At 42.5% G+C, this 27979-nt stretch overlaps 1 protein-coding gene and 1 long non-coding RNA gene across 3 annotated transcripts in view; both read right to left on the bottom strand.

Annotated features, from left to right (window-relative positions):
- Nucleotides 1–27979, bottom strand: part of LOC307223691 — an 84223-nt gene that overhangs the window by 25025 nt on the left and 31219 nt on the right. The gene's annotated exons all lie outside the window — the stretch shown is intronic.
- Nucleotides 240–26634, bottom strand: UGDH (UDP-glucose 6-dehydrogenase). Of its 2 annotated transcripts, none has more exons than XM_079989778.1 (12): nucleotides 26559–26634; nucleotides 20859–21027; nucleotides 16400–16501; nucleotides 14530–14730; nucleotides 14200–14397; nucleotides 12850–12997; nucleotides 12257–12351; nucleotides 10604–10734; nucleotides 7395–7528; nucleotides 4363–4454; nucleotides 4154–4264; nucleotides 240–2276 (listed from the first exon to the last, which is right to left on the bottom strand). In XM_079989778.1, the coding sequence occupies exons 2-12, from the start codon at nucleotides 21018–21020 to the stop codon at nucleotides 2166–2168; spliced, it is 1485 nt and encodes a 494-aa protein (XP_079845904.1). In that variant the 5' UTR covers nucleotides 21021–21027; nucleotides 26559–26634; the 3' UTR covers nucleotides 240–2165. The 2 variants fall into 2 exon arrangements, with proteins under 2 accessions (XP_079845904.1, XP_079845903.1); XM_079989777.1 differs by lacking the exon at nucleotides 26559–26634 and adding an exon at nucleotides 25442–26533.

Here is a 27979-nt window from a genome sequence, read left to right as displayed (position 1 = left end):
AATAAGGTGTAGTGAAGGTCTGTTCATTGTGGGGTGGGACTGCAGAAACCCTTCAAAAGATTCACAACAGCATGGTGTCATTTAAAGGTTATATTTAGCATCCTCATCGATCCTTTTTAGGGCTGGGAGGAATACCATGGTTTTCGTTATATATCTCACGCTGGGAATGTCCCCCTGCCCCAAAAGTATTTAATAGAACCAACTTAATACTGGAAAAAGCTAAGCATCACAGTAGACTGTTACCAATGAGTAGACAAAGATTTATTTTTGTAATCACAGTGAGGTAGTAAGCAGATTATAATATATGACATAAGGTTCTGTTCTGCTGGAACTATGTGAACTTTTTGTTCTGGCAATATTCTTGAGCGTTAAGTCAAGTGTTGAAACAGCAGTGGGAAACCATTGTGTTTCACGGCAGTCATGAATGATATGCGGTTGCTTTATGAGTGATGTCCCTTCCAGAAATTGGACTTAATGCAAAAAAATATGTTAATGAAAATGGTTTGGGAGACTGTTTTGCCAGAAAGGCAGTTCTAGGGAGCAGCGCTTGCAGTTGATCAAAGGAAAGACGAAGGATTGTGAGTTTTTGCTATGCTTCCACTCCCAAAGTATAAGAATGTAGGAAGCCGAAAAAAACAATTAAAAACAGGTGGCCGTTGCATGACTTTTAGCAAGTTGAATAGATTAAAGAGCCATTAACAATGCGCTGATTGGAATTCCGCTTCCTAGCTCAATGCCCTGGTAATGGGGAAAGGAGGAATCTGCCTGTTTTTACCAACATGCAGAGCTTTCACTTTAAGAACCCTTGATCTAATAAAATTAAATCTATGATCTAGAGAGAACTGGACCTGGTGTGATCTTCTAGTAAAGACAGCATTAGCTGTAGCAGGGATTTGACTTCAGAGCCACTGCAGAAACTTGGAAAAACCACTTAACCTTTATTTCTGGATGAAATCAAAAGTTGTTGAAACCAAATAGAAGCAGCTTTTGGCTACAATAGGAAGGGAAAACTTCGTTATTCTCTCACTTTCAGCGGAGACTGTAAAAGCTACTAGCCCATGCTTGTGTACCTAAGAGAATAAAGTACAGACTCCATGTTATAAAAAGCTTATCTTCCTGCTTGCCTTTGGAAGATTTTTAATGACTTCTGATGATCAGGTTTGTGGCTAGTTACAGTCATGCTGTAATGGTAGAACAGTTAGCAAAATATAGAGCACATATCCAGACCATTCCTCTTTAACAGGGCTCTCAGGTTTGTAAAGTTATATTGCATATGATTCATATACTGCTTAGTACCATATTTTCAGCCAGTTCTATAGAGGCATGTTATTTTATAGACAAGAACCTGCTGCTGAAAGGATAGAATAGGAATGAGGCAGCTTGTCCCAGGCAGCAAGTCTCAGGATAACAAATAATCAATCAATGATTTTATTATAACATTACCACAAGGAATGTATTGACTTCAGGCTGCCTTCTGATCCTGAAAACCATCTCTGCAGCCATCCCGACACCAAAATAGGAAGATGTGGTGTTTCATGTGAGCAACAGACCTTCCATTGAGCCCCGTGGTTCACATACGGTAAAAAGAAAAGCTATCCTTGAGCAAGCTGCCCACACCTGCCTAGAGTCAAATTAAAATGAACAATGTTGCGTGGCATAGTACAGATTAGCGTATCAAACAAGATGGGAAAATCCCTTTTTTCTTTTGGATTGCAACATACATCATAAAATTTTAAAGTGCAGTTTGTAAACCTCACAGAGTAGGAAGTCTTGGAAGGTTGAAGCTGAGTTTTTATACATATAAAAATTACTAAAATCATCTATGACTGTACAGTTTTTCACTTCAATGACAAAAGTTCCAGTATTATAAAAATAGAGATTATAAAACAGATTCTGGATTGAAATGTCCCAGCTACAATGCTATTATTGAAAAAAATGTCTTCATTATGAGAAAATATTCAGCATGATTCAGTCAGAGTTAAGTACTTCTTAGTCCTGTTGATCTCAAAAGGAAATATTTGAGGACATGATTACCTGTCCCATTGATATCAAAAGGACAAGCACTTAACTTTGGCTCCATTGTGTCCCATTTCCCCCCGTTTTTTGTTTTAATTCATGCTGGTTTACAGCTCACATGGGAAGAGCCCTTCTGTGACAACTGAAACCTATACCCTTGGCTTCTTGAGAGGAGGATCTTGCAAGCTAAACTTTGGTATGTCACATGAAGAAGCAAACGGAATCCTTTTTGCCGACACCTTCTTCCCAATTGTCTCAATCTGAAGGGAACAAAACATAGGGAGGTTAAGTCAGACAAAGTATACAACTGCTAGTGTTCCCAAAATGATGTTAGGACCCAAAATATGATTTCACAAGTGCCTTCTGAAGTCACAGAGTCCTCTTGGGCCAGTTCAGACATAAACTTCCCTCTCCGCCCCACCCCATCCCAACATCTCTAATGTGCTAAGACTAAGAACATGCCTAGGTTTGTGTGTTTCTACCAGGTTCTGATCAGTGCATATAGAAGGCAGCAATCAAGCCAGGAGATCCCTTGTTTCTAAAATGTAGGAATTCCCTTATCCTGAATGTTGCTAGTGCTACAGAAAGGTTTCAATATCTAGAGTTCAGGGACATCTTTCCTTCAGATATCTGAACCAGAATATTCCACAACTATGACCTTCTATGCCAGATAAATGTTGCAAAGACAGGGAGGATGTATGGACGCCTTAGGCTGGTTCTCATTCTCACTAGGTGTATTAAGAACCTTACAATGGTATAATGAGGGAACTAAAGACAATTTACTCCAGTCCCCCGCCCAAAATCAGGACCATGCGCATCATATCGACCTACTTAATGCAGACAATGGTTCGCCCCAAATCAAGCAGGCACACCTGAGAGAGGAAAATGAGCTCCAGATTGTGCTTTTATATTGCAAAGCACATGTGATCCTTGGATGAAGGGCAGTATAGAAATTTAACAACTAAGATAATAAATGATAAATAACCAGGGTTTCTAGCCAATTTGATCTGGACGAAAACCTTTTTGTTACTCTGAATGGGCTGGTGTGAGTACAAAGCTTTCTGCTGAATCATCCTTTATTTTTTCTCCAGTTGCTTGCCAAGCTGCCCCCCCCCCATTTACAGTAACTCAGAATATTGGCAACTTTTAGGACAAAAGCATGCAAGTTCATGGTAAGGTAAAGGACCCCTAGACGGTTAAGTCCAGTCAAAGGTGCCTATAGGGTTGTGGCGCTCATCTTGCTTTTAGGCCGAGGGAGTTGGGTGTTTGTCCACAGACAGCTTTCTGGGTCATGTGGCCACATGACTAAACCACTTCTGGCACAACGGGACACCGTGACAGAAGTCAGAGCGCACAGAAACACCGTTTACCTTCCCACCGCAGTGATACCTCTTTATCTACTTGCACTGGCATGCTTTCGAACTGCTAGGTTGGCAGGAACTGGGACAGAGCAACAGGAGCTCACCCTGTTGCAGGGATTCAAACCACCAACCTTCTGATTAGCAAGCTCAAGAGGCTAAGTGGTTTAGAACAAGTAACTTAGCTACATCCAGGGATGACTCAAGGTTTGTGCACAGGTATCTCCACAGATAAAAGTCATGCACTGCTGCTGAGGACTCTGGCATGGCCCAAGGCGCCACCACAGTATGCAGCCTAAGGTATGTATTGCCCAAGATACTGTCCAGGCCCACCAACATCCTACAAACCAATACCTGCCTGGAACAACACGGGTAATCATTTCTATGTTCTGACTTATCATATGGCTTCAAGTTACAAGAAAGGAGATTCCAAATAAACATCAGGAATAACTTTCTGATGGTAAGAACTGTTCCGACAGTGGATGGACTCCCTTGGAAGGTGGTGGACTCTCCTTCATTGGAGGTTGGATGGCTACCTGTCATGGATGCTTTAGTGGAGATCCCTGCATTGCAGGGGTTGGTCTAGATGACCCCCAGGGTCCCTTACAACTGTATGATTCTATAAAGCCTAGAAAATACGCAGCACTCTCAGTACACTCAGATTAATACCAAAAGAGGCCATGATGTTGTAGGGATTGCATAAATCCTTGCTCTGCTTCCCTCTAAAACCATGCAAGGATTTTATTGTGAATTAGTGGATGGGCAAAAGGAAAACTTACCTGGAAGCCAATGCCCTGCAATTCATTATGAAGGTCATCAAGGACTCTTCTTCCATCAAAGATGAACGCTGGCTTCAACATCTTTTTGTGAATTCGCTCGTAATCCAGCTCCTATATATTAAAAAAACCCAACAACTCAGAGACTGTTTCAGGGATGGCAGTTGCTAGCTCTGGTTCTTCTGAATGTTGCTAAATGGCACTCTGTTTACCTTAAACATGTCCCACTCGGTGCAGATAACTAGGGCATGGGCTCCATCACAGGCTTCATACGGGTCTTTGCTAATGGTGACCAGTCGAGACACTGTAAGGAGAAGGAGGGAGAGAAACAGCAGGACTGTGAATTGATTTGATTATATATATATATTTAGTCAATCTTTATTGAGTTAAAATGAATACATCCATACAGTATTTGCCATTACAAGCTTACAACATAAGAAAGAAAGAAAGAAAGAAAGAAAGAAAGAAAGAAAGAAAGACGCAAGATAAGGACAAGTGTATAAAAATCAAGGAAAAAAGAAAAGAAAAAACATACGTAATTATGGAATTCCTCAACATTAAGTATTTTGTTAATACATTGATTATTCACACAATTAGAAATAAAAAGTGCTGCAAACATTTAAAAAGACTTCCAAGTATTCTCATTGTACTATATCTGTTATATACATTATACCGCAGTTACCTGTTTGTGATTTTTCATTATACCTGTTACCTTTCATGAATTTCAAGGATCAGTCTAATTCTGCCAGATTTCTGTTTACACCATAATTTTCTAAGTATTCTTTATATATTCTCCATTCCTTATAGTCACTCTGTTTTGTCTGACCTCTAACTCCTTCTGTCATCTTTGCTAGCTGCAGGTATTTTATCATTAGATTCTGCCAATCCACTATACTGGGTATTGATGGACTCTTCCAGTTTCTTGCCACTAATATTCTGGCAGCTGTTATCCCATACATGGTCAATGGTCTTTTTGAATTTCCAAGTTCCTTTGGCAGCATGCTTAGGATGAAAATTTCCGGTCTTTTTTTAAAAGTAAGTTTAAGTAGTTTTTTGAGTTCATTGTATATATATATATGCGTATATATGTATATATTGTATATATTATTCCAGAATTCATGGATTTCTATACAATTCCACCACATGTGTAGATAGGACCCTTTCTCTTTTTTACACCTCCAACACATGGGTGATCTGTTTTTATACATTTTGGCAAGTTTTGCCAGGGTTTGATGCCATCTGCACATCATCTTCATAGTATTCTCCCTGAGGTTATAACTGTGAATTGATTTCAATAAGAGATTTGTGACACCATTTTATGCCAAAGATTTGCCAGCCCAGGGTCTATGTTGCTGGCAAAAACAAACCACAATGACACATGTAAGCCAGTTGGGGAGGCTTTTTCTGGCTGAAGGAGAGGATGAAAATGTTTTAAATCATGGCTTAAATTAAATTTAAACCAATTACACGGCTGCTGTAAAGGACCCCTGGACAGTTAATTCCAGTCAAATTTGACTATGGTGTGTGGCGCTCATCTCGCTGCTGTGATGGATATGTTTCAGATGCACTGATGGAATATGCTGCCAACCATTCCACAGGCTGGTCTTGAACTCTTGGCCCAGAAGGGCTGTGTGTGATGTCTGAAGGCATCCCGGACAGGAAACAACGTGGGTGTTCGGTGGTAATTCTTCCTTCCTGCTTTGGGCTTGAAAGCAAAGGTGGTAAAGGCATAGGAGCTCCACACCCCTGCCTGGAGGGCTGCCTGGGGACTGGGAGCACTTGGGCTGTTGGCTGCTTTGCCATTGGGGCTGATGGAATGGAGGCATCGTCATATGATCCTGTGTGATGCTTATGTGTCGCTGCTGGCATGTGTGTTTATCAGTTGTGGAGAATTCATAACCCCCACCCACCCAATGTATGGGCAGTATCTGGATATTGGCAGTAGGACAGTCCCCGACTGGTGGGCACTGGCAGTTTCCAGGGACACTGGGGACATGCCTGTTGTTTCCCTGCCATGAGCATTTTCTAGTTGTGCATTTTGCCCCTCCTTTTCCAGGCTGAGCACACACTGGTGACGGCAGCTGTCCCACCAGTTCAGCAACACTGTCTTTCTAATCATAGTACAGTGACAGCCTAGGATTATTCTGCACTTAGAAAGCATAAAGGACTTTGACTGGGCAATAGCTTGCGATCTCTGCAATTATAGTTCAGTATGCAGTTATAATCAGGACTCTGTGTACTCTGTACTAATAAATCAGTAACTAAAGCTGAGCATTGAGGATGGCTGAATTTTGGCTGCAGCACACTTCCTGCTGAAAATCTTATTCAGCAACTCCTCTGACACCCAGCATTTCATCAGATATTTCCTATACACTATCAAGCTCAACTGTATAGTGATGAGGGCTAGAAACATGCTTTAAAACTCAAAAAAATGAGATTCTCTGGACCCCACATGCCATACTATGAACTGCCCCAACCCCACTTTCCACAGATACACAGCCTACCTACAACTTTAATTTGTTGTTTAGTCATGTCTGAATCTTTGTGACCCCTTGGAACAGAGCATGCCAGGCACTCCTGTCTTCCACTGCATCCTGCAGTTTGGTCAAACTCAACTTTAATTACAGCCTAACAAATCAGCTCGCTTGCCTTTTATGGTTATCAATGGGAGGCCTGTTCCATTTGAGCATTTGAGTTGTCAGCAGTAAGGAACAGGAGTTTTCCAGTTTATGCCTCAGTCCTGCGAAACTACCTCTTGAAAGACACACATCGGTGTTCTTCACTTCTGACTCTTAAACAGCTTTACTCCAAAATGTCCTGCACTAGATGGAAGGAGGAACATGCTCTAGGTTTTGCTACTGTTTTTAAGGGTTTCCCACTGATAACTGGGAAACACTGGCCTGTGAGCGCTCCAGTTGGAAAACAGCCTTTACCAAAGGTGTCATGGACTTTGAAGACACTCAAACTCAGGACAAAAGGGAGAAGAGTGCTAGGAGGAAGGCATGCTTGGCAAACCCTCACCGTGATCAACTCCTGCCCAGAAACCTATGTCCCCACTGTGGAAGGACGTGTGGATCCAGAATTAGCCTCCACAGTCACTTACAGACTCACTGTTAAGACTGTGTTCATGGAAGACAATCGGCTACGAGTGATCGCCAAAGAAGAAGAGTAGCTTGTTTTTATTGTACAGACAAGCCTATACCCTCAGAGCTGGAGGAGCTTGTAAAAAGCAAGCCCCACTCACCTTGATCATCTTCAGATACACCTGGATGAGAAAGATCTAGAATGATTTGTTCCTTTAGCACTTTAGGGTCATAGATATGAAGTTTCGCTCCTTCATCCATTAAATACTTGCTGATGTAGATGCTGGAGGACTCTCTACAGGAAAAAAAAAAACCCCAAACCATCAACATTTTACTGAGAAGGCTTCATGAGAAAGTTGCATTCCGTAACTACAAGCTGCAATGTGATTTGTGGAATGCAAGTGGGCAGGAGGTAGTTGGTGTCCTACAGGATCTTAACTTACTAAGGAGTAAGTCCCCTTGAACACAGTGAAACTTTATTTCCAAGTAAACAGACAAAGGCTAGCACTATATATCTGTATTCTGAAGCCTCCAGGAAATCAAATCATTTGCATGATCATCATGATCGGACAAACCTGGGGAAACAGTGTCCCTTGTTGTCATAGTCTTATCTTGCAAGAGTAAGTCTTATATTGTAAGGTTTTGCTACTAGCAAAACCAAATGAATACAGTGGTGCCTCGCAAGACGAAATTAATTCGTTTCGCGAGTTTTTTCGTCTTGCGAAGCACGGACTTTGGAAAAGCTTCAAAAATCACCAAAGTCTTCAAAAACCTCAAAAAAAGCTACCACACCGCGTGCTATGAGTTGCTCCTTGAAGTGAATGCACGGTTTTAAGACAAAGGAAATAAACTTGCAAGACGTTTTCGTCTTGCGAAGCAAGCCCATAGGGAAATCCGTCTTGCGAAGCAACTCAAAGAACGAAAAACTCTTTCGTTTTCCGAATTTTTCGTCTTACGAGGCATTCATCTTGCGAGGTACCACTGTAAACACAAGGAATAGAAACAAAACACAGCTTTTCAGCAGCTTTTCCCACCTTGCCACAACATTTTTCCTTGCCATTCTGCACTGTAAAGGTCTCAAAAAAATGCCATCTTTTCCTCTTAAAATCTGTGGTTAACAGAGTTTTTGTCAACTCAAACGGTAAAATCAGGGAATTAATGCTGAGTCATGGCCTTGGCTTACTCTGTTAATCCTAAAGCCATAAACAGAGAAGGGCCACTCCAGGCCAAAGGTAACTAGAAAAGAAGTTATCAGATGGCAAATTAGCTGCAGATTATACAGAAACTATATTATATTAGAGCCAGTGTCTCCAGAACATTTTTTAAAAATACAACTCCCTCCTCCTCTGTGTCTCCCTCTCTCTGTCTCATACTATTCCACTGTCTTAACATGAGCCTTAATTAAACTCCCCTTTTAACTTGCGCCAAATCTGATCTTCCATGTCACCTGTTTATATGACCAAAATCTGTTTTTCACTGCATTACAACTGGACACACAATTAAGCTTCCACTGTATGGTTCGTTGCCCCATCAGACTGGTTTTTGATCTTTTGTGAGGTCTGTAGCACTAAACCTCAATCAAGCTGCACTACTGAGCAACTGGATGAACATCTGTCTGCACAGTCAGCTTTAAATGTGCACTGAACTCACCACAAGCCAAGAACAATTGCTGGGCAGATAAATCAGAGCTCCAAATAAACTAAGCTTGGGTAAATAACAAAGTTCCATCAATTTAACAGGTCAAAGGGAAATTATCTATCCTATCAGATATATTGTTATCCAATTACCTGGCTTGTATCATGAACTCAAAACCAGGAAAGTTACCCTTTTGTTCACTAGAAACTGGTGTCTGCCACAGAATTCCCATTCTTAACTATCACAGCCTTCTTTTTCCATGTTATAACAAGAAAGTTTCTAGTTCTCAGAGTCCTATAGATGACATTTCGAACCCATAAATAAAGAACCTACAAAGAGCAGAATGCAAAAAGTACTTTCACGGGCACCTAGGGCTTAGACATACCTAGTGGGATTTTTAAATCTTGTTATTTTCTTTAAAAAGCAACCCAGCTCCATTCCATAGCACAAATTACTTCTAAAAGTCACCTTGGTTTCAAAAGCAGTTTGCACAAGTGTCTGCAGGAGCGGGCTACTGTTTAAGACAAGTCCTAGGGCACAAGGAACTAGTTGTGCAGTTCTTGGAATTCTGGCCAGAAAAAACCCTCTCCTTAATAGGGCAGAATTTCCCCCTTGAGTCGGAACCTCTTCCCATTTTTGGGAATCCCTATGCAACATATCCCTCTGGGTTACAGGGATGATTGATGGGTGGGCCAAAGAGGCTGGAGACTGCCCAGGGGGCATGGGTAAGTGGCTGCAAGAAAACCCCAAAGGCAAATGGGTCACAGGAGATCAATGGGCCTGTGAGAATTTAGCAACCATTTCCTGCAAATTGCCCCCTTTAGGGAGAAACTCAGATTCAGAGAAACCAGTGTCTCAAGGCACAAGCTTGTTGCAACATGCGCCAACTGCACAACTCTCTCTAGAGTCAAAAGTGAGGGCCAGAAGGTGGGAGGAAAGAGGGGGAATTCCCTGACTCAACCAATCGAGGGGCAGGGGCAGGGGGAGAAAGTTGGCGAGCACAACCTTCTCTCCTTGGGACATGGGAGCATCCCAGCCAACTGCCATTCCCCATTGTGGCACAGTCCCACATGCCCCATCTAATGTTTTCAGAACTGGTAGAGGAGTTCCCCAAGATGCAAGGGTTTCTCCTCCACTGAATCAGTGGGAGAAGCAGAGGCTCATACGGCATATTCCTTTACCAGTGGAGTTCTCCTCTCCATAAGCTACACTGCTGCTTGGAAAAGAGATTTTAAAGTTCATGCAACTGAGAATGTCCATAGGTTATGCAGCAAGACTGTTAAAGAGACCTCATTCAAAAACAAAGAGCCTTTTGAATAGAAAGATGGGCAATAATGCTTCAATAATAAACAAGTTATTGAGGTTGTATGAAACAGTGTTGCTCCACTGGGAGGGGGAAAAAAAGACTTCTGGCAGCAGAATGGAAAGCAGCTGTCTCCAGCAGTTTCCCCTCCCTCCAACAGCCCCCTGAGCACACCCACTCACCCACATCTTCCTCAAGGGCTTTTTTCTGGAGCAAATTTAGGGAATGTGCTGAAAACAGCTCCCCTCTTCACTCTGCTGATGGAAGCTTTATATCAGTGCAACACCTAAGGGTACAATCTTTGGCATTTATTTTGGGAACAGTGTCCTGTTTTCCTCTGAACGCAGGTTGGGTCTGTTTTGGCTCATGGCATGAAGCAGCTCAGAGAACGGGTAAATTTTTCAACTGCGGCTTGAGCTCACTTTGTGTTACCTTGTGTCTCCGGTGTCTTTCTTGAATGCAAATCCCAAAATAGCAATCTTCTTGTCGGTGACAGTGTTAAATAAGCTGTCAATGATCCGAGAAGCAAATCTTCTCCTCTGATAGTCGTTCATATCGATCACCTGCAATTGGATTGGATGCAGAGAGCCATATCAATGGTAAGATATTAAAAAATTGTCCAGTAGCAACTTAGAGCAACTAAGTTTGTTGCTGGTATAAGCTTTCGTGTGCATGGACACTTCTTCAGTTATATTTCGACTGCGTCAGACCAATACGGCTACCTACCTGAATCTATATCAATGGTAATGCAATGTTAGTAGTAATTTCCATGAGTCTGCGCTTGATAAAAGGAGTGTGCAGGATCTCAAATGCCAAAGGATAAAGAAAATGCATGCAGATCAATTACATGTACACATGTGCTTATTCTGCATTAATGTACATATTCTTCCTAGTCATATTTGGTCTAAAATGGCTATTTTAAAGTAAGGAGCAATATCACGGCAGCAAAGCAGCTATTCTGATTTGATCACAGAGGGCCATGATGGGGATCCACCAAACTCCCACTCTTCATCACTCAGCATTTTCAAATGTTTCTCTACAACATGGCTTAGAAGCAGGAGGCTGGATCTAGTCTTCAGTTAGTTGCACTTATGTCCTATAGATTTGAATGAGAGCAGTTAAATCATGACTAACCTGTGTCGCTGATTTCAATGTGACTTAAGTTCAACTAACAGTCTGGATCCAACCCATGCTCTTAAAAAATAACAATGAAAAGGACAATGAGGCTAGTTAATTTCTGAACCCAATAGGAGAAAAAGCCAATCTTGTGATTATTTCAAGCCTGTAGGACCTTTGGTTGTAGAAATCTGCTTCCTCCCCAGTGCCAGAGGCCCATTCCACAACAAGAGGTCAAATTTCCTGGGGCCCTAGCTTCCTCCTCCCTACCAATTTCTGCAAGTGGAAAAAAATGGATCACTAGTGGCCTATATCCTACCCTCTGGGCAGTCTGACTTTCAGAAAGAATCAGAACTAGGCACATTTTGTGAGATCGATTTCCGGGACTACTTTTGTAGTTGGGTGAGGCAGACTGATTAGGTTGTCAGCTTCACCCTAAGCAATTGCTGGTGCAGATTCTGTTGTATACTGGCTTCTCCTTCTCCCTGCTAACCCTGAACTTTGTAACTCTGGATTTTTACTTTATAGAATTATAGAACCCATTGCCAAATCCACAAATTCTCTATGGGCACTCCAGCTACTTGCTTCCCCTGGGTAGTTTCCTTCCTGCCTAAAAGACTGGTCCAATATTCCCAAAGAGCTCATCCAGGTCCTTACTGTGCAGTGCCCTGTTGGGTTCAATAGGACTTATTTCCAAGCAATGTATTTGATGTAAGACTGTCACTCAATCCCAAAGCTATATAAATGAATGAAAATGTTGCTATATTTGAAAGTAGTTTTTCTTCCCAATCGGAACTCAAAAGTGATTAATAATTTGGTCCTGAAAAGCAGCAAAAGGGGTATTAATAAAAGTATTAGTGATGTGAAAATAGATGCTATTCTCAGTTGTAACAAAACTCTTGCTAACAAGGTAGGAGAATAATTATATTAATTATTAAGAGATTTAATTTCCACTGCAAACATTCTTACCTGTTGCCAGTAACGAGCAACTTCTGACAAGTTCAGAGCCTCACAGAGATAAACCAAATTCAGAACATCTTTTTGAAAACAGCTCCCACCAAATCCTGTATGGGGGAGGAGGAACCTCATTACTCCACCTGTATGATTTCTCTTTGTGCACTCTGATCCTAGGTACATTTAATGAGATGCATACCCCTAAAGAGTTCAATAGAGCTTATTCCCAGGTGTTTGCAATGTTAAAAACACCTGATGGGTATCTTTATATCCAGTGATAGCTAACTAAAAAACTTATTTGCTTCAGGATCAATGCTGACCAGTTTTAAGAGCCTTCCAAATAAATGAATATGCTTAAGAAGTTTCTCTCCTGAGAACATTCTATGTCCTGTTAAAATAAGCAGGATTCTGTAGCTAAAGTCCAAAAAATGAATTACACATTTGGAAAATGTAAAAAAAAAAATTGGCAACTGTTATTGAGAAAAATCTGGGTTGAACACCAGAATTAAGAATGCCACAAAACTCATGCTTAGAAAGGCCTGTTGTCTAAACGCCATATTGCCAAAAGTCACAACCAAGACAGAAAGAAAGAGAGAGAGAGCATTTACCAACACTGGCTTTCAGAAATTTACTTCCAATCCTTTGGTCCATTCCAATGGCTCTTGCAACTTCTTCAACATCCGCACCTGTTGCCTCGCAAAGAGCACTTATGGAGTTGATACTGCTGATTCTCTGGGCGAGGAAAGCATTAGCTGCCTGGAGATGAAAAAGAAACAAGAAAACAACCTCAGAATGTTCCTTTCTGCTGAAATGAATGGCGGACGACAGATTAAGTATGACAATACATCTATTATGGGAACAGAATGTTAGAAAGTGGGTCCTAGAAAATCCATAGCTCTTTGTTAGCAAAGCTATTTATTATATTACATCTATGTTAGAACATAGCTACTTTATAGGAGCATAATAACTTTATCAGAACCACAGTCACCCACACAATTCCCCAATACCAGAGGCACATATGTCGTATCATATTACCTGATAGTGTAACTTGGCACTGGACAAAGAAATAAGTATCCTGAGAGACTGATTGCCAAGTTTACTTCTAAAGCCACAAGAGCCAGTGACAGGCCACTTGTTTCAGATCTCTTCCTTTATAAACCCACCTGGTGTTGGATTTAATTTGCTTTAGGTTTTCTAATAGACACTGTCTAAGCCCACCAAAATGAAATAGGGCTTGTTGCAAAATTCTTCTGATGAAGGCAGGTAGTTTGTGCTCAATCAGCAAAATCAACTTTAAGGTACAGTCAAACCTCGGTTGTCGAATGTAATCCGTTCTGGAAGATCGTTCGATTTCTGAAACATTTGACAAACCGCAAACTGAAAGCGGAAGCCTCAATGCAATAGGGAAACTCAAAACTGAAGCTGTGTAGCATGTTCGGCTTCTGAAAATCATTTGAAAACCGGAGCAGTTACTTCCGGGGTTTTGGCGTTCAGAAGCCGAAACATTCCAAAATGGAGGCGTTCAGGAACCGAGGTTTAACTGTAAATAGCAGTGGGTGTTCCCAAGCCAAGGCAGCAGTTTCAAGGCTTATTCACATGGGCTACTCTGCTACAACGAGGACCTGGGCAGGCCTAGGGAGCCTCTGGCTGCCACTGACTTAGCTACCCTGATCTGACCAATGGGCCACACAGTCTTGGATAAAGCAGCTGAGGACTTGGGATCAACATGCTACAGACAATCACACCATGTAAATATTTGCCCAGATGCCATCAACCTTTGTATGATGCCTTGGGAGCATGAATCAGTGGTGCAGTTCAAAAGCCTTTTTGTGGAAACAGACAGATGAAACTTGCTTCTTCTCTGATATTTTATAACATCGCTTTTCAGAGGCTAACCAAAGATCTAAGCCGATACGTCATACTTTCTCTACTTTGTCAGAATTTCGAAGGATACCAACCAGTTTGGAAAGTTCAGATGACCAAGTGTTGGTGGTAAGGATTTTCTCTTTGGGCACCCACTGCTCATAGACAGCACACAGAGCGCGAACTGCTTTCTGACCCTCGGTCGTCTCATCTCCACCAATCAGCACACGGTCTGGATTCTTCAGGTCTTTGATTGCTGTGCCTTCAGCTAGGAATTCTGGGTTAGACAGAACCTGCACACAAAGACCAAAGACTGAATCACAGAATGATAAAGTTGGAAGGGACACCCCTAGGGTTATCTAGTCCAACCCCAAATGAATTAAAAGAGAGATCAAAATGCACTCAATTCAAAATGGTTATTTTACCTGCAAATTTAAGTCAGGTTTCGTGTTGGCATCAAATATACGACGAATGCTTTCCGCAGCACGGACAGGGACGGTGCTTTTCTCAGTCACAATTTTGTATCCGTTTGAGTTCTGCACAATCCGTCTCGCACATGCCTCAATGTATTTCAGATCTGCTGCCCGACCTTTTCCCATGCCATAGGTCTTTGTTGGGGTATTAACCTGGTTGCAGGTATAAGCAAGGGACATTTATTTAGGAGGTTGAAAAAACGTTGATATCCCATTTCTTGACTGTCATATTAATGTAAAATTCTCATTCAACTTTGGCTAACTAAGGAAACCAAATTTACATTAAAGTCCAGATGTTAGGTACTACAGTGGTGTATTTGCCTTCAAGCCTACAATCTCAGTTGGTGTTTGAGGAATAACATCAGGCAGGGATTCAGCCTATTTATTAAGCTGCAATCAAAGGACTCTGCTGTTCTTTTTTCTCTCTTGAAACAGACTACCTCTCCCAAAGAAACACAGAAACACATATAGTCACACAGCGTGCATGCACCCTAATTTATTGAATGAAGAAAACCCTTTCCAGGTTTGGGGAATGGGAGGAGGCTTCACAGAAAAAGTAGTTTAAAACAGGCCTCGGTACAACTTGCATCCTCGTTATGTGAATGGCTGCATCCAAAAAAAGAAGTGCCGATATAATTCATTCCAACATAGAGAGATTTCTGTTTCCATTTGTTCATCCAGCTGCTGGCTGGCACAGTGAATGAAAGAGCTAACAGAGCCATCTATCACAACACAGCTACTAAAGAAGCATCCCTAAACTCATGCCCAATTTATGAAAAGGCCATTCATGGCATCTCTTCAACTTTAGTGCTCTGAAATCTTTATTCTGGAGGCAAAATTGCTTTTTGCTTCTCCATACCCTTTGATTCGTTTTCTCTAAATTAGGAAAAGGAGTGCATTTCAGCAGCTGAATTGTGTGAATCCCAACACACAAAAGAATTCTGAACATTGATTTCCAATTTGTTAATTATCTAGAACATACTGTTAACAAGATGAGATCTGCAATTCATTTTTCAAAGTCCAGTCGGGGGCGTTCTCTCCTCACCCCCAACACTTTTTATGGGATGGGCTATGACTCAGTGACGGAGTACAGTACATGTTTTCTACACAAAAAGTCCCAGATTCAAGCTTTTATATTTTCAGGTAAGGTGAGGAAGAACTCCTATCTGAAAGCAAAATTATTCTACCATTTAAATCTGCAGGCACCACACAAAATTGTCAGTGCTGCTGCTACTTATATTTGTGCTTGTGGAACTCACAAAAAAGGGCAGAAAGGTTTTTGTATATCTGTGCAAACCACTCCCTCCCTAATACAGTGGTGCTCCGCAAGACGAATGCCTCGCAAAGCGGAAAACCCACTAGACGAAAGGGTTTTCCGTTTTGGAGGTGCTTTGCAAAACGAATTTCCTATGGGCTTGCTTCGCAAGATGAAAATGTCTTGTGAGTTCCTGCGGGTTTTTTTCCCTCCCCCCCCCCTTTTTCTAAGCCGCTAAGCCGCTTATCAGCTGATCCGCTAAGCCGCTTATCAGTTGATCCGCTAAGCCGCTGCACAGCTGATCCGCTAAACTGCTTATCAGCTGATCCGCTAAGCCGCTAATAGCGCTAATCCGCTAAGCCGCTAATGGGCTTGCTTCGCAAGACGAAAAAACCGCAAGACGAAGAGACTCGCGGAACGGATTCTTTTCGTCTTGCAAGGCACCACTGTATGAACCAGCCAGCTGAGAGTAGCTGATTGAGACAGATGGAGAAAGAGGCTCTGTTTTCTCCCACTTCCCAAAATTCCTGCCCCTAGCATTATTCAAGGAGGAAAGTAATTACTTACAGAAATAAACACAAGATCAGCATCTCTGATGGCATCATCAATGCTGGTAGAAAAAAAGAGATTCTTTCCTCTGCAGGATTCTACCACTTCTTTTAGCCCTGGCTGGAAAAATATTGGCAAGTTATTTAAGGGTTAAAATGTGCTTTATACCTGAACAAGCAGCATGCATTCCCCATAAGAAACCCCCAACCCCTTTGATCGAGATATTTTGTTCTAACACTTGGCTTGTGATCATGTACAAACCAGGAATCATTGTTCAAAATGAACTCTAGTTTGATAAAGAAGCCCACTTCAGAACCATGGTGTGAAGTCAGTTTGTTTTCCAATTAACTGGAGTTTATCATAAACCAGGATTTCTGGCCTGCAGATTAAAATGTCAAGAATCAGGGAAACCAAAACTGAATCCTGGGCTCATTGTTCCTCCCAGCCTCTGTGGGAGGAGGAGAGGTGACTGCTCAAGCCAGAAGCTCTGATGGGCTTGAATAAATTTGTACATGCAGCCCTAAAACATGGTTTAGTATTCTGTGCAAGCCCAATCACAATCTCTCTCTCTCTCTCTCATTCATTGACACCATTGCTGGTCACTGCAAAAATTGAATGGAATTTTAGCCTTGCAATGCAGCTGAATAACGTACAATATGCAAATTAAAGTACAAAACTAGCTATGATGTTTGTAGATGGAAAAAAACCCAACAATAAAATCATCCGATAATGAGCTGGTCTTTCAGCTGTTAAAAATGATGGTCCCCGAAAACCTACCCATCATTTTTGTAAATGCCTGACATTTAAAATTAAGAGGCATAGCAATTCTGCTAAATAAAATAAAATTTTGTGTAGTAAATTTATTCCTAATACTTTTACTAACAAACCCCTTTTCACAGTCTTTCTATATCAGGGGTTCCATCTAGAAGAGGCATAACAGATAATGGATAAGACTTTGAACTTCTTGAAGGCTACAAATGTGGCTAACATGTGTGAGTCTATTGAGACAACTTCATTAAGAGAATCTCATAATACGGATATGTTCCTGATCTTTCTGCACAGCTAACTCTTCAATCCTGACTTTACTTGCCAATTTTCTTTCTGCAAAAAAAGCCATTCCTCAATGCATCCATAGTTATTCCATGTCTTAAAGAAGTACACCTTTTCTCTTTTTTTGCCCAAGTCATACCAACGTTAACGGACATCTGTTCCAAATAACAGAGGGGTTTATTTTTTTGGCCAGTAAGGAATACCAGATTGTATCCAACTTAGTTCTATTAATTTTACAGGATCTACTCTGAGTAGGACTAGCATCGGCTGCAACCCTAAAAGCACCACACACATACCTGATTTTTACAATGTTCTATAAAGGACCTCAAATAGTATTTCTGAACATTCTTTTTACTGTTACTTATTGACATTTGCAATCTCCACACTTCAGCACAATAAATCATCAGTGCAAGTAGTTTGGCTTAAAAAATATTTTACAACTGAAGGCATTAGGTGACATATATTGCAAAGTGGATAACAAAAGCATTAATAGTTTTCACTGCTTAAGGCCTGAAACTGGTCAAACTTGATCCTAGAAGAACCTCCTCTCCCACTCTATTTTTAAAATGTTTAAATGTTTTATTATGTTTTTATATATATTGGAAGCTGTCCAGGGTGGTTGGGTGGGGTATAAATAATAAAATTATTCTTATTGCATAGGACATCCCTGTTTTTATTGGATAAATTTTGGAGGGTATGGTTATATTTTCACAATAATCTTATGAGGTAGGTTAACCTGAAGATAGTAACTGGTCTAGCATTACCCAGTGAGATTTCTGTGTGGGCAATTATTTCTGTGTGGGTAATTATTTTAATTCAGATTTCCCCTTGTTCAAATCCAACACCTTTGCCTGATATTTTTCTTCCTCAGCTGTAAATAGACAGGGATTCTAAGCGGACTTTGGGCTCTCAAATTTCAGCAGCGCCCTGTGCAACGCTAAAATTTACTCTCTGCTTTTCATGAGCCACACTGGTCGGGCTACACTAAAACCACCTCTGTAATAAGCTCACCTAAGGCCCTTGAGGTTCCCTGTTCATGCAATAGCTATTTGATAGTCAGGAACTTTAGAGCTTGAACTAAGAAAGTCAGGGAATTAGCAAGACCTGCACATACCTTTTTCAGGCATAGAAAGGAATATGAGTGTGCAACATCAGCTATTGTGATTGGCAAACAGTATGAAGACTATGGATTGGTCAGGCCTGGTGGAAATGTCCTTGCCTGGTCATCAGGTTAGTTCTGAAAACAGCGGGGATCTGGATCTGAATTTGGGAGCTTGTCACTGTCAAGGTCAGGCTGGAGCAGCAATTACCTAATTCATTTATAGAACATTTTTAATGCACCTTTTGTAAGCAATTTATCAGCACAGGCGTGCTTTTTCTAAGACAACACTGGCTACAATTTTCAACATATCATGCAAAGTAGTGTTTTCACCTACATTAAGAAGCATACCCAGTTCCCACTGATCCATCTCAGTATATATACTTTATACTCTGGATTAAAATTTAACTCATTCAGAGAAACAGGGCTTTAACAAAGGCCACTTGCCATTATTTACCCTTGATGCAACCTGAACTATAAACCCCAGCAGCTGTTTTAAGAGTAACATATTCAGGTCATAGGGCTGCCATAGGTCTGGTTTTCCCTGGGATTTCAAAGGTGGTGCTTTGTCCTAGATTTTAGGTAAGTTTTTGTAAAAAGAAACTCAACAATGTCAAGAGTTTCCTTTAAAAAGCTCAACAACCTTGATAGCAACCCTATCAGGCCATCTATTCAAAAAATAAGGAAGCACTTTAAATCTCAATAATTTTAAGGAACTAAAATTCTAAGTGCCCCATCCCTTTTTGAAGACTGACTAAAAATAACATGTCATTTAGTGTAATTCTGTGCCACAATTTGCGGCAATTTTCTAAACAGAAACAATAATTCAATGTTCTATTGAAAAACATGGCTGTGCTTCTGCTAGTGTACCCTAAAACAGCATTAACCACTGCTCTGATGTCAGTGGCAACCACTTCCCCATGTCTTGAAACAGACATGTTTCCCATTAATAAACCATTTGTGAGGTAGATAAAATTGAATCACCGCTCTACAGTCAGAAATAACGTGCTGACTCTTCACAGAATTGTGCAATTCCTGGATGTGCAATGCATGTTCATTTTAAATAACCAAATGGCAAACCCAGGCCCTAATTAGCAAAAGAATAATCTTTCGTAAAATGTTATGTTCTTTAGGGAAGCCTGAAAATAACCAGATCTAATGCCCTGTCCTGAAGCAGAATCCTGTAAACTTGGAACAACTTTCAGCCATTAACATTCAAATCAATTTTGTGCCTCATAGAGTGAAAAGGATTGAGTGTCTCTTGTTCCTTCTACAAACAAACATGGCTACTTTTCTGGCTCGGGGAGCTAAGCCACATCAAGGAACTCAACCCTTTAAATGACGTGGATGTGTTATATGAATTACACATAAAAAAGTGTTTTTCCTTTGAATTCCAGGTCTGCGTCCACACCTGCAGTTTTAATTATGTTTCCCTCCTGCTAGTTGTGCAACTAAAAGAGAGCAGTCCACACTCATCCTGTGATATGTTGCTGGTTGTGCTCCGTTTCCTAGCGCAAAGTTAAGCACCTCTTTAAAGAGGCACAAATGATTTCAAGCTCTTGGAAGTGTTGCCTATGACTCACTGCTTGGCCATTGTCAAGCCCTCCTCTTTTGCTATTGTTGTTGTTTAGTCGTGTCCCACTCTTCGTGACCCCATGGACCAGAGCACGCCAGGCACTCCTGTCTTCCACTGCCTCCCGCAGTTTGGTCAAACTCATGCTGGTAGCTTGGAGAACACTATCCAACCATCTCGGCCTTTGTCGTCCCCTTCTCCTTGTGCCCTCAATCTTTCCCAACATCAGGGTCTTTTCCAGGGAATCTTCTCTTCTCATGAGGTGGCCAAAATATTGGAGCCTCAGCTTCAGGATCTGTCCTTCCAGTGAGCACTCAGGGCTGATTTCCTTAAGGATGAATAGGTTTGATCTTCTTGCAGTCCATGGGACTCTCAAGATTCTCCTCCAGCACCATAATTCAAAAGCATCTTTTGCTATTATATTACTATTAAATTCCCCTTCCATCATGAAGTTCACTAAGTGGCCATGGGTCAGCCACTATTGTTCCATTCTACCCAGTTCATTTGACTGTTGTGAAGGTAAAATGGGATGTCCCTGTCTTTTGCCACCCTGAACTCCTTGGAGGAAGAGTAGGATACACATGCTAAAAATGACAATAGCATTAAAAAATAACAATAGCCCCCCCCCCAAAAAAAGTAAAGGAAGCACACATTTGGGGAGGCATCTAACAATGAGATACAGCCCAGAAAAGATATGTGACATGACAAGTATAGTAAGGTAAGAATGGAAAACTGCATTATTAAAATCCAGTTACCTCATAAATTGGAAGTGTATCGGAATTCCATGCATTGATTCTAGCTTCATTGACATCAACAACAGTGACCTTAATTTTTGGACACATATGTGCAATGACAGAACACGTTGGTCCACCTACATAACCAGCACCAATGCAGCAGATTTTCTTAATTTCAAACATGATTGTTCTGGTGAGAAAGAAGAAAAAAGTGGGTAATGTTCAGTTTAAAACTACAGTGAATACTAAAACCCAGTCACATTCTTATATTGCGCACAAATTTAAAAAGGAACATTTTCGGATACTTAAGTGCTCCTACTTATTCACAGTAAATATGGCATAAAACATTCTCCGTCTCCATTTGGAAGCGTTTTAAAGCCCAGCTTACGCCAACTCAGCAAGACATTTAACAACATCTGTGAATCATTATGAAGACAGCAACATTTTTCTAGCAAGGCCAAGTGAAAACACAAGTGTCTCCCGTGTAGAAAAGCGTTAAACAGCTTCACAAGCAAGTAATTGTGGGGGTTACCTCACCCACATAGCTCACAAATACTGCTTCTCTACCCCGCAGCTGTAAGAGCACTGTATGTTTCCCTGTTGGGGAAATCGAGTCTTGCACTATGGCAGCTACAGAGTTCTGTGCACACTGCTCTCCTAATCTTTTTCTTATGGTAAACTAGGAGCATGAAGGCGCCAAGCTGTCATAAAACTGTCCCTTACCCAGCCAGGGAAACAAGGCAACACTATGGCAATTGCCCATGTGGTCCTCAGTCAGTATTCTGATCGGTCTGAATGCACCATTGGTCTCTGACTCAGTGGTCCTTGCAAATGCTGGTTTTCCCTATAAAAGTGGGGTATCACAATCATGCCAACTGACCCTGCCTCTCCAGCACACCCAACATTCATGTGTTGGTCATCACATTTCTATTCTTACCTTTGTGCAAGGTGTGTAGGCTCCGAATTTGTGCAATCCAAACCTACGCACAGGTAGGCATCTATGCAAAGTGCTGAGAGGCCCCTCTGGCACAATATTAACCCTCTTCCCTCTCCCAGAATCCCAACATCTCTCCTGGACACAATCACTGAGCAAAAGAGTTTTCAGAATTAAGAGAGATCTGGCAGGCGTATAACTGGTAGGAGGAAGAGAGGCACAAATGAGGTTGTGTCTCTTGCTAACCAAGTGGTTTTTTAAAAAATGCAGGCCTGTTAGATGAGAACCAGCCTTTGCAAAGAGCCACAGTATGGTACATTGCGAGTCCTCCTCCCCTGGATAAACATTGTAGGCTTCTCCAGTAGCTAGAGTGAAGGGCCTATATTCACAGAAAAATTCAAAAGCTGCATTGTAGCCACAAAACAGGATTACCAGCTGATGCTCCCAAGAGGCCTTGCTGGAGGATGACTGAGTTACAAACCTTGCAAGGGGAATGTCAGAAGAATTCCAGGCAGGCTTACATGGGCAGCTCAAGATAAGAGTATGGAGAAAGGGTCCGAACATTACAGTAGCATTCAACCCCTTTCTCAAGAAGTGACGGGTTATTGTTGCTCTTCAGGCATACAGAGAGAAATAAAAAGAGCCAGTGTGGTTGAGTGTCAGACTACCACCCAAGACATCAGGGTTCAACTCCACACTTAGCCATGAAGTTCACTGTGTGACCCACCTCTCAGCCTAACCTACCTCATAAGGCTGTTGTGGGGATTAAATGAAGGTGAGGGAACCATGTACACTGTTGAACTTCTTGGGGGGAAAGGCGGGATATAAATGCAATAAATAAAATAAAAGAACAGAACAGAATCTCAGGCACCGTATGAAGCACTGTGTGGATGAAGGCAAATTGACATAGGAGAGATACTGAGTTTTCTTAAGGAAAATAGAAGTAAAAGTTTTTAAGGCCAACCGTTATTAGTGTTATTAGCTACTGGCAAACACACAAGCCTCTCTGAAATAGGATCTTTTCCCTCCCCAGCAGAGGAAAATGAATCATTGAACTTGGATGGAATGAGGAAAGGGGTCTGTTGTGCAAGAGACACTCAACTGAATATGTGAGGATTTCAAGAACTGGTTTGCCTTGTGCTTGCTTGTGGCTTAGCTTCTCAGAAGCTGCCCCAAACCGTTCAAATTACAACATTTCTCAGTTTTCCTTCTTCAGGCAATTTGTTTTGGGGCTGGTTTGATTGGCTTTCTCTCCCAGCTTCCATACTTTGTCTATCACAATTTTGCATAGGCAGAAGTTACAAGTCAAGCTAGATGCATCTTCCATTAAAACCAAGAGGCTTTTCGCCACTGCTGGCTAAAAAATTTGGTTTAGCATATCTACCCCAATGAAATTCCATCAGCTCTAGTTTTCTTCCTGCAGACCACTTCAACTCCTTTTCATGCAAGATAGGGATGACAGTACTATCCTCTTCTAGATCATGGCTGCTAGTCATGATGGCCATGTACTACCTCAAGGATCAGAGACCAGATGCCTCTGAATACCATTACAGTGGTACCTTGGTTCCTGAATGGCTTGGCTCACAAACAAATCGGCTCTTGAATGTCACAAACCTGGAAGTGAGTGTTCCGGTTTGCGAACTTTTTTGGAAGCCAAATGTCCTTTTCAGCTGTTGGCATTGTTTCCAGGGCCAATCAGAAGTTCGCCTTGGTTTGCGAACGTTTTGGAAGTTGAATGGACTTCCAGAACAGATTGAGTTTGGGAACCAAGGTACCACTGTACTGTGAATCACAAGTGGGGGGGGGGACGGCTGCTGCAATCAAGTCCTATTTGCAGATTTTCCATGGACATCTGGTCATTCAATGTGAGAACAGGATGCTGGTCTTACATTTGATCCAGCTCTTATATTATATTCTTATGTTGATCAAATTATTCATGCTACCAGAAGAAGGTATTTGTATATGTGTGTGTGTGTGCGCGCGCGTGCATGCTAACATATGTTCAGGTGAAAGACCCGTTGAAAACATGTCGTCAGTAAAAAGAACAATCTTCTATCTTTTTTACCTCTGTATCCAATCATGAGAATGCAGCTTCAAAAGTATGGAATGCCCATACTAACAATGATGGCTAATATTTTATGGATCTATCTAATAACATTTGCATAATTATTTCAAGAGTTCAAAGCATTTCACATGTGTTGTCTAGCTGTAATCATTATAGCAATCTCAAGATAAGTCAATTATTATTCCCTATATTGCAAGGGAGGCTGAGCCCAACTAGTGAGCTAACTCTATATAACAAAATAACATGGGCAGAGCAATCCTATACCAATTATAGGGACAAGATATCTCACTGCTATGCTAGTGGAATGCTGCTCTCTCAGTCCAAAATTCCTCAATGGTGCCAAAAGCCAGCAGGCACATTCTAGTGCCCCTCTCTCGGAAGGGCCTTCCATAGGTCTGGTGCCACCACTGAGAAGCCCTTGTCTTGAATATGTGGGGGGGGATACCTGGAGGAAGGCAGAATATCTGAACATAAAGGGCAGGATGATATGGAGGCAGATGTCTTTTCTGGTACCAGAGGGAGCTCAGTCCCAAACCGCAAAGGCCTCAGTCTGAAGGTAACACTGGCACCAATATTCTGGGCCCAGAAATAGAACAGGAGCCACTATAATTATTTAAGCATTTGCTACAATATGAACTTGAGTTAGTAAGAGTGCTGGATTAGAGAAACCTGGCTTCAAATGCTTGCCTAGTCACAAAGTCCACTAGGTCAGTCACTCTCAGCCAAATTCGCTTAACAGGGTAAGCGTGTTTTAAGGATAAAACACGGCAACTTCCATGTACAGTTCTGAGAAGCTTTGAGAAAAGGTGGGATACATATGTAAGTAAATATTTATAGTAAGAACACTTCAGTAATGAGTATAGTAAAATGGGATGTGTTGTTAAAAATTAGTAATGGCAACATATAAATTGCCTCCTGATTGACTTCCAGAAGACTAAATCTGCACAGAGTATTAAGTGGGTGTGGTAGTTATTCCAAATCAATTTATACAGATCACAGACTTGTGGAGTGATCTTTGTGCAAAACAAATTATTCTCGAATACTTCTAAAGAGTAGCCCCATTTTAAACAAACCCCCAAAACGGACTCACTAGATCTAAATGCAATTATCTGTAAGGAGACAGTGAGAGCATTTCAGAGCAATTATGAAATAACTGCTTTCAGAAGAACTGAAGTCTCAAGTTATTTGGAGTCTTAAATTCCTGCGTGTGTACACGTAGGGATACCACACACCGATAGAGGAAGCAGCATTGCAAAGCGGTTGGGAAAAAAAAACCCTCACAAGAGTCATTCAAACGCCCTGACAAAGGCAGCCTTAGTCTTCTTCTGAAAAGGGAGTATCTCTGGCATGCCTTAGATTAAACAGCAAGCTCCCAGGGAAAGCCATTAAATTTAACATCAACGAAAGGCGAAATATACACGGAAACCAAGGCAATACACACCCTTAAACCTCCTGCAAAATCAAACGATCCCTTTGTCCGGTAAGAAAAAGGCTTTGGTGAAAGGGTTTCATCCTGTGTAAGTGGGGGAAAGCAACCCCGGAAAAGCGAGGGTGGGGAAGAGGAGAAAGTCCGCAAACATTTCAAAGAGGGAAGGGAATACATACAGCGATCCGCCGTCCCGTTGCTTTGGATGGGCAGGAGGCGAAGGAGGCTGTGCCGCAGCTGGACGGAGCAGGAGCGGATGCGGCTAGGCAGGGATCGAGCAGGCGAGTGGATCCCAGGCGCCGGCGCCGCCCCGCTTTTAAAGAGCCGCTTTCCTCTATTTCCCCCCCCCCCCGGAGGGCAGCGGCGGATCCCTCCCCTTTCCCGCCCGGGCAGTGGGAGGGAAAAGTGGGGCCCGGGGGCGGGAGGATGGCGAAGATCTGGCCGGGAGGAGCGAAAAAGGAAGGCGGCGGCGATCGGGCTAGGAGATCTCGTGCTGCGGAAGAGCCAAGGAAGAATCCGCCGACATGTTTGGGAGTTTGCAGGATGGATGGATGGATGAATGAATGAAAGCGGGATACTGGGAAAGCAGTACTGGGATGGCTGGAAAAGAGCGAGAGAACTGGAACAGATCCGCAGGGGGTCCTAAGGATCCCTGGATCTCGGAAGGAGGAAAAGCAGAAGCCCATGCAAGGGATCGGGGACGAAAGGAGGAGGAAGTGAGGGGAAATGAGATTTATTTTTGGAGCCTGGAGGTATTTGGAGGCGGCCGAGGAGAGCAGCTCCTACCGGAGAGAAGAGGCGGGGAGATTTATGGGGAAGCATAAAATGCGGATGGGAATCGTTTGGGAGAGCGAGGTGTCCTCAAGGATCTTGAGGGGACGAGGGCGTCTCTTATTCCGCCTCTCGCTTCCGCCTCCTTCCTCCGGCGAAGGTGCTGATATTCTTATTATTGAAATTAAAACCCCGCCCATTTGGCTAGGTTTCCCCGGTCACGCTGGGCTGAGGCCCCCAAGCCGGCCTCTCCCCCAGCGAGGAGGCCCAAGAAAACGCTGCTGCCCGAGGCCTAGTCGCCTCTGGCTTCCCGCGCTAAGGGAAGCGGGCTGGGTGTGGCGTCAGGCAAGGCCTCCGGGGCCGCTTCGGCCTTGCTGCTGCCCCGGAGCTCGGCCTCAAATCCTCGCTGCACACCCAGGCGAGCGCCCTGAAGCGGCCGCGACTACGAGAAGCGCTTACGCGGCCCATCTTCCCAGGCCCGCCGCCTCAGCGACGTGGCTTTTCCCGGGCCTGGCCAGGGTTTACCTCACGCGCTCTCCGTCTCCGGACGGCCGAGCGAGCGAGCGCCTCGGTTCCTCCGTCCAGACAGGCCGCGTTTGAGGGGAAATTAAAGCATTTGGGGCCGGGCGGGGGGAGAGAAAGCTGTCTGCGGCCGCCACTCTCACGGCTTCGCTTTTATTTTATTTATGGAAGCTTTTATTGGGTGTTGCTTAGGGAAACGGGATACGCAGCGACCTTTTGATAAAAGGCTGGGGCCGGAGTGGCTTGACCACCACATCTCCCTCTTCACTGGGAATTGGTAGTTCCGTGAGGGGAGCCTCACCCCAGTTAGGCGCACCCCTGGCAAACTACAGCTCCCAGAATTCTTAGCGGGCGGGGAGGGGCTTTGAATATGCGGCGTGAATGGGGTGCGATTCAGTGGTTCTCCAAAGGCGCGCCAGGAGAGGATGGCAATGCTGGCGGGAAGATTAAAGGATCATCAGAGACTTTAAACATTTCGGCACGGTATTTTATAGTAGCAAAAAAAATTAAAAATATTGGAAATATACAAATGTAGTGGAGAGTTCACGCCTAACATGAGGAGGCATACATTTGTGGGATGGGATGTGTGTGTCTTAACTTTATTTATAAACCTGTTTATTATATATATTGAGTTTTCATTTTGCTACATAACCAATTAAACATTTTACAAACTTTGAAACATCCAGTGACTTTGCTTCTCCTTCCATGGTTCGTGGTTTCCTGTATATTTTACTATGACTATTCAAATCAATTTTCAAACTTTTACATCAATCAGTTACCTCAATCATTTACTCTGTTGGATTTATTTTAATGCTGCCAGCGTTTTCAGCTGTGTACAATTATTTTCCATATATTCAATAAATATTTTCCACTCTTCTTTAAATAGATGTTCTTCTTGCTCTTTTAATCTGTGGGTTAAACCTGCAAGTTCTGCATATTCTAACATCTTTAAGTTGCCAATCCTCTTTTTGGGCCAACAAAACATGGGCTTTTGTTGTTGCATACATAAATAAACTACTGGCACTTGGGAATTTCTACTTGGGTTATTCCCAACAAAAAGGACTGGGTTTTTGGGGAAGGTAAATTTAAACTTTTTTAAGCTCATCATAAATAATTTCCCAATATTCTTTCACCTTTCTGCATGTCCACCACATATGAAAAAAGGTACCTCCCATTTCTTTACATTTCCAACACGTATCTGATTCTATGTTCTACATCTTGGCCAACCTAAAGGTAAAGGTACCCCTGCCCGTACAGGCCAGTCTTGCCAGACTCTAGGGTTGTGCGCTCATCTCACTCTATAGGACAGGAGCCAGCGCTGTCCGCAGACACTTCCGGGTCACGTGGCCAGCGTGACAAGCTGCATCTGGCAAGCCAGCGCAGCACACGGAACGCCGTTTACCTTCCCGCTGGTAAGCAGTCCC

This window comes from Podarcis cretensis, assembly GCF_951804945.1.
Source record: "Podarcis cretensis genome assembly, chromosome: 9".
NCBI lineage: Eukaryota > Metazoa > Chordata > Lepidosauria > Squamata > Lacertidae > Podarcis > Podarcis cretensis.
The sequence above is the reverse complement of the archived record's forward strand: the minus strand, read 5'-3'. Positions and strand labels throughout refer to the sequence as shown.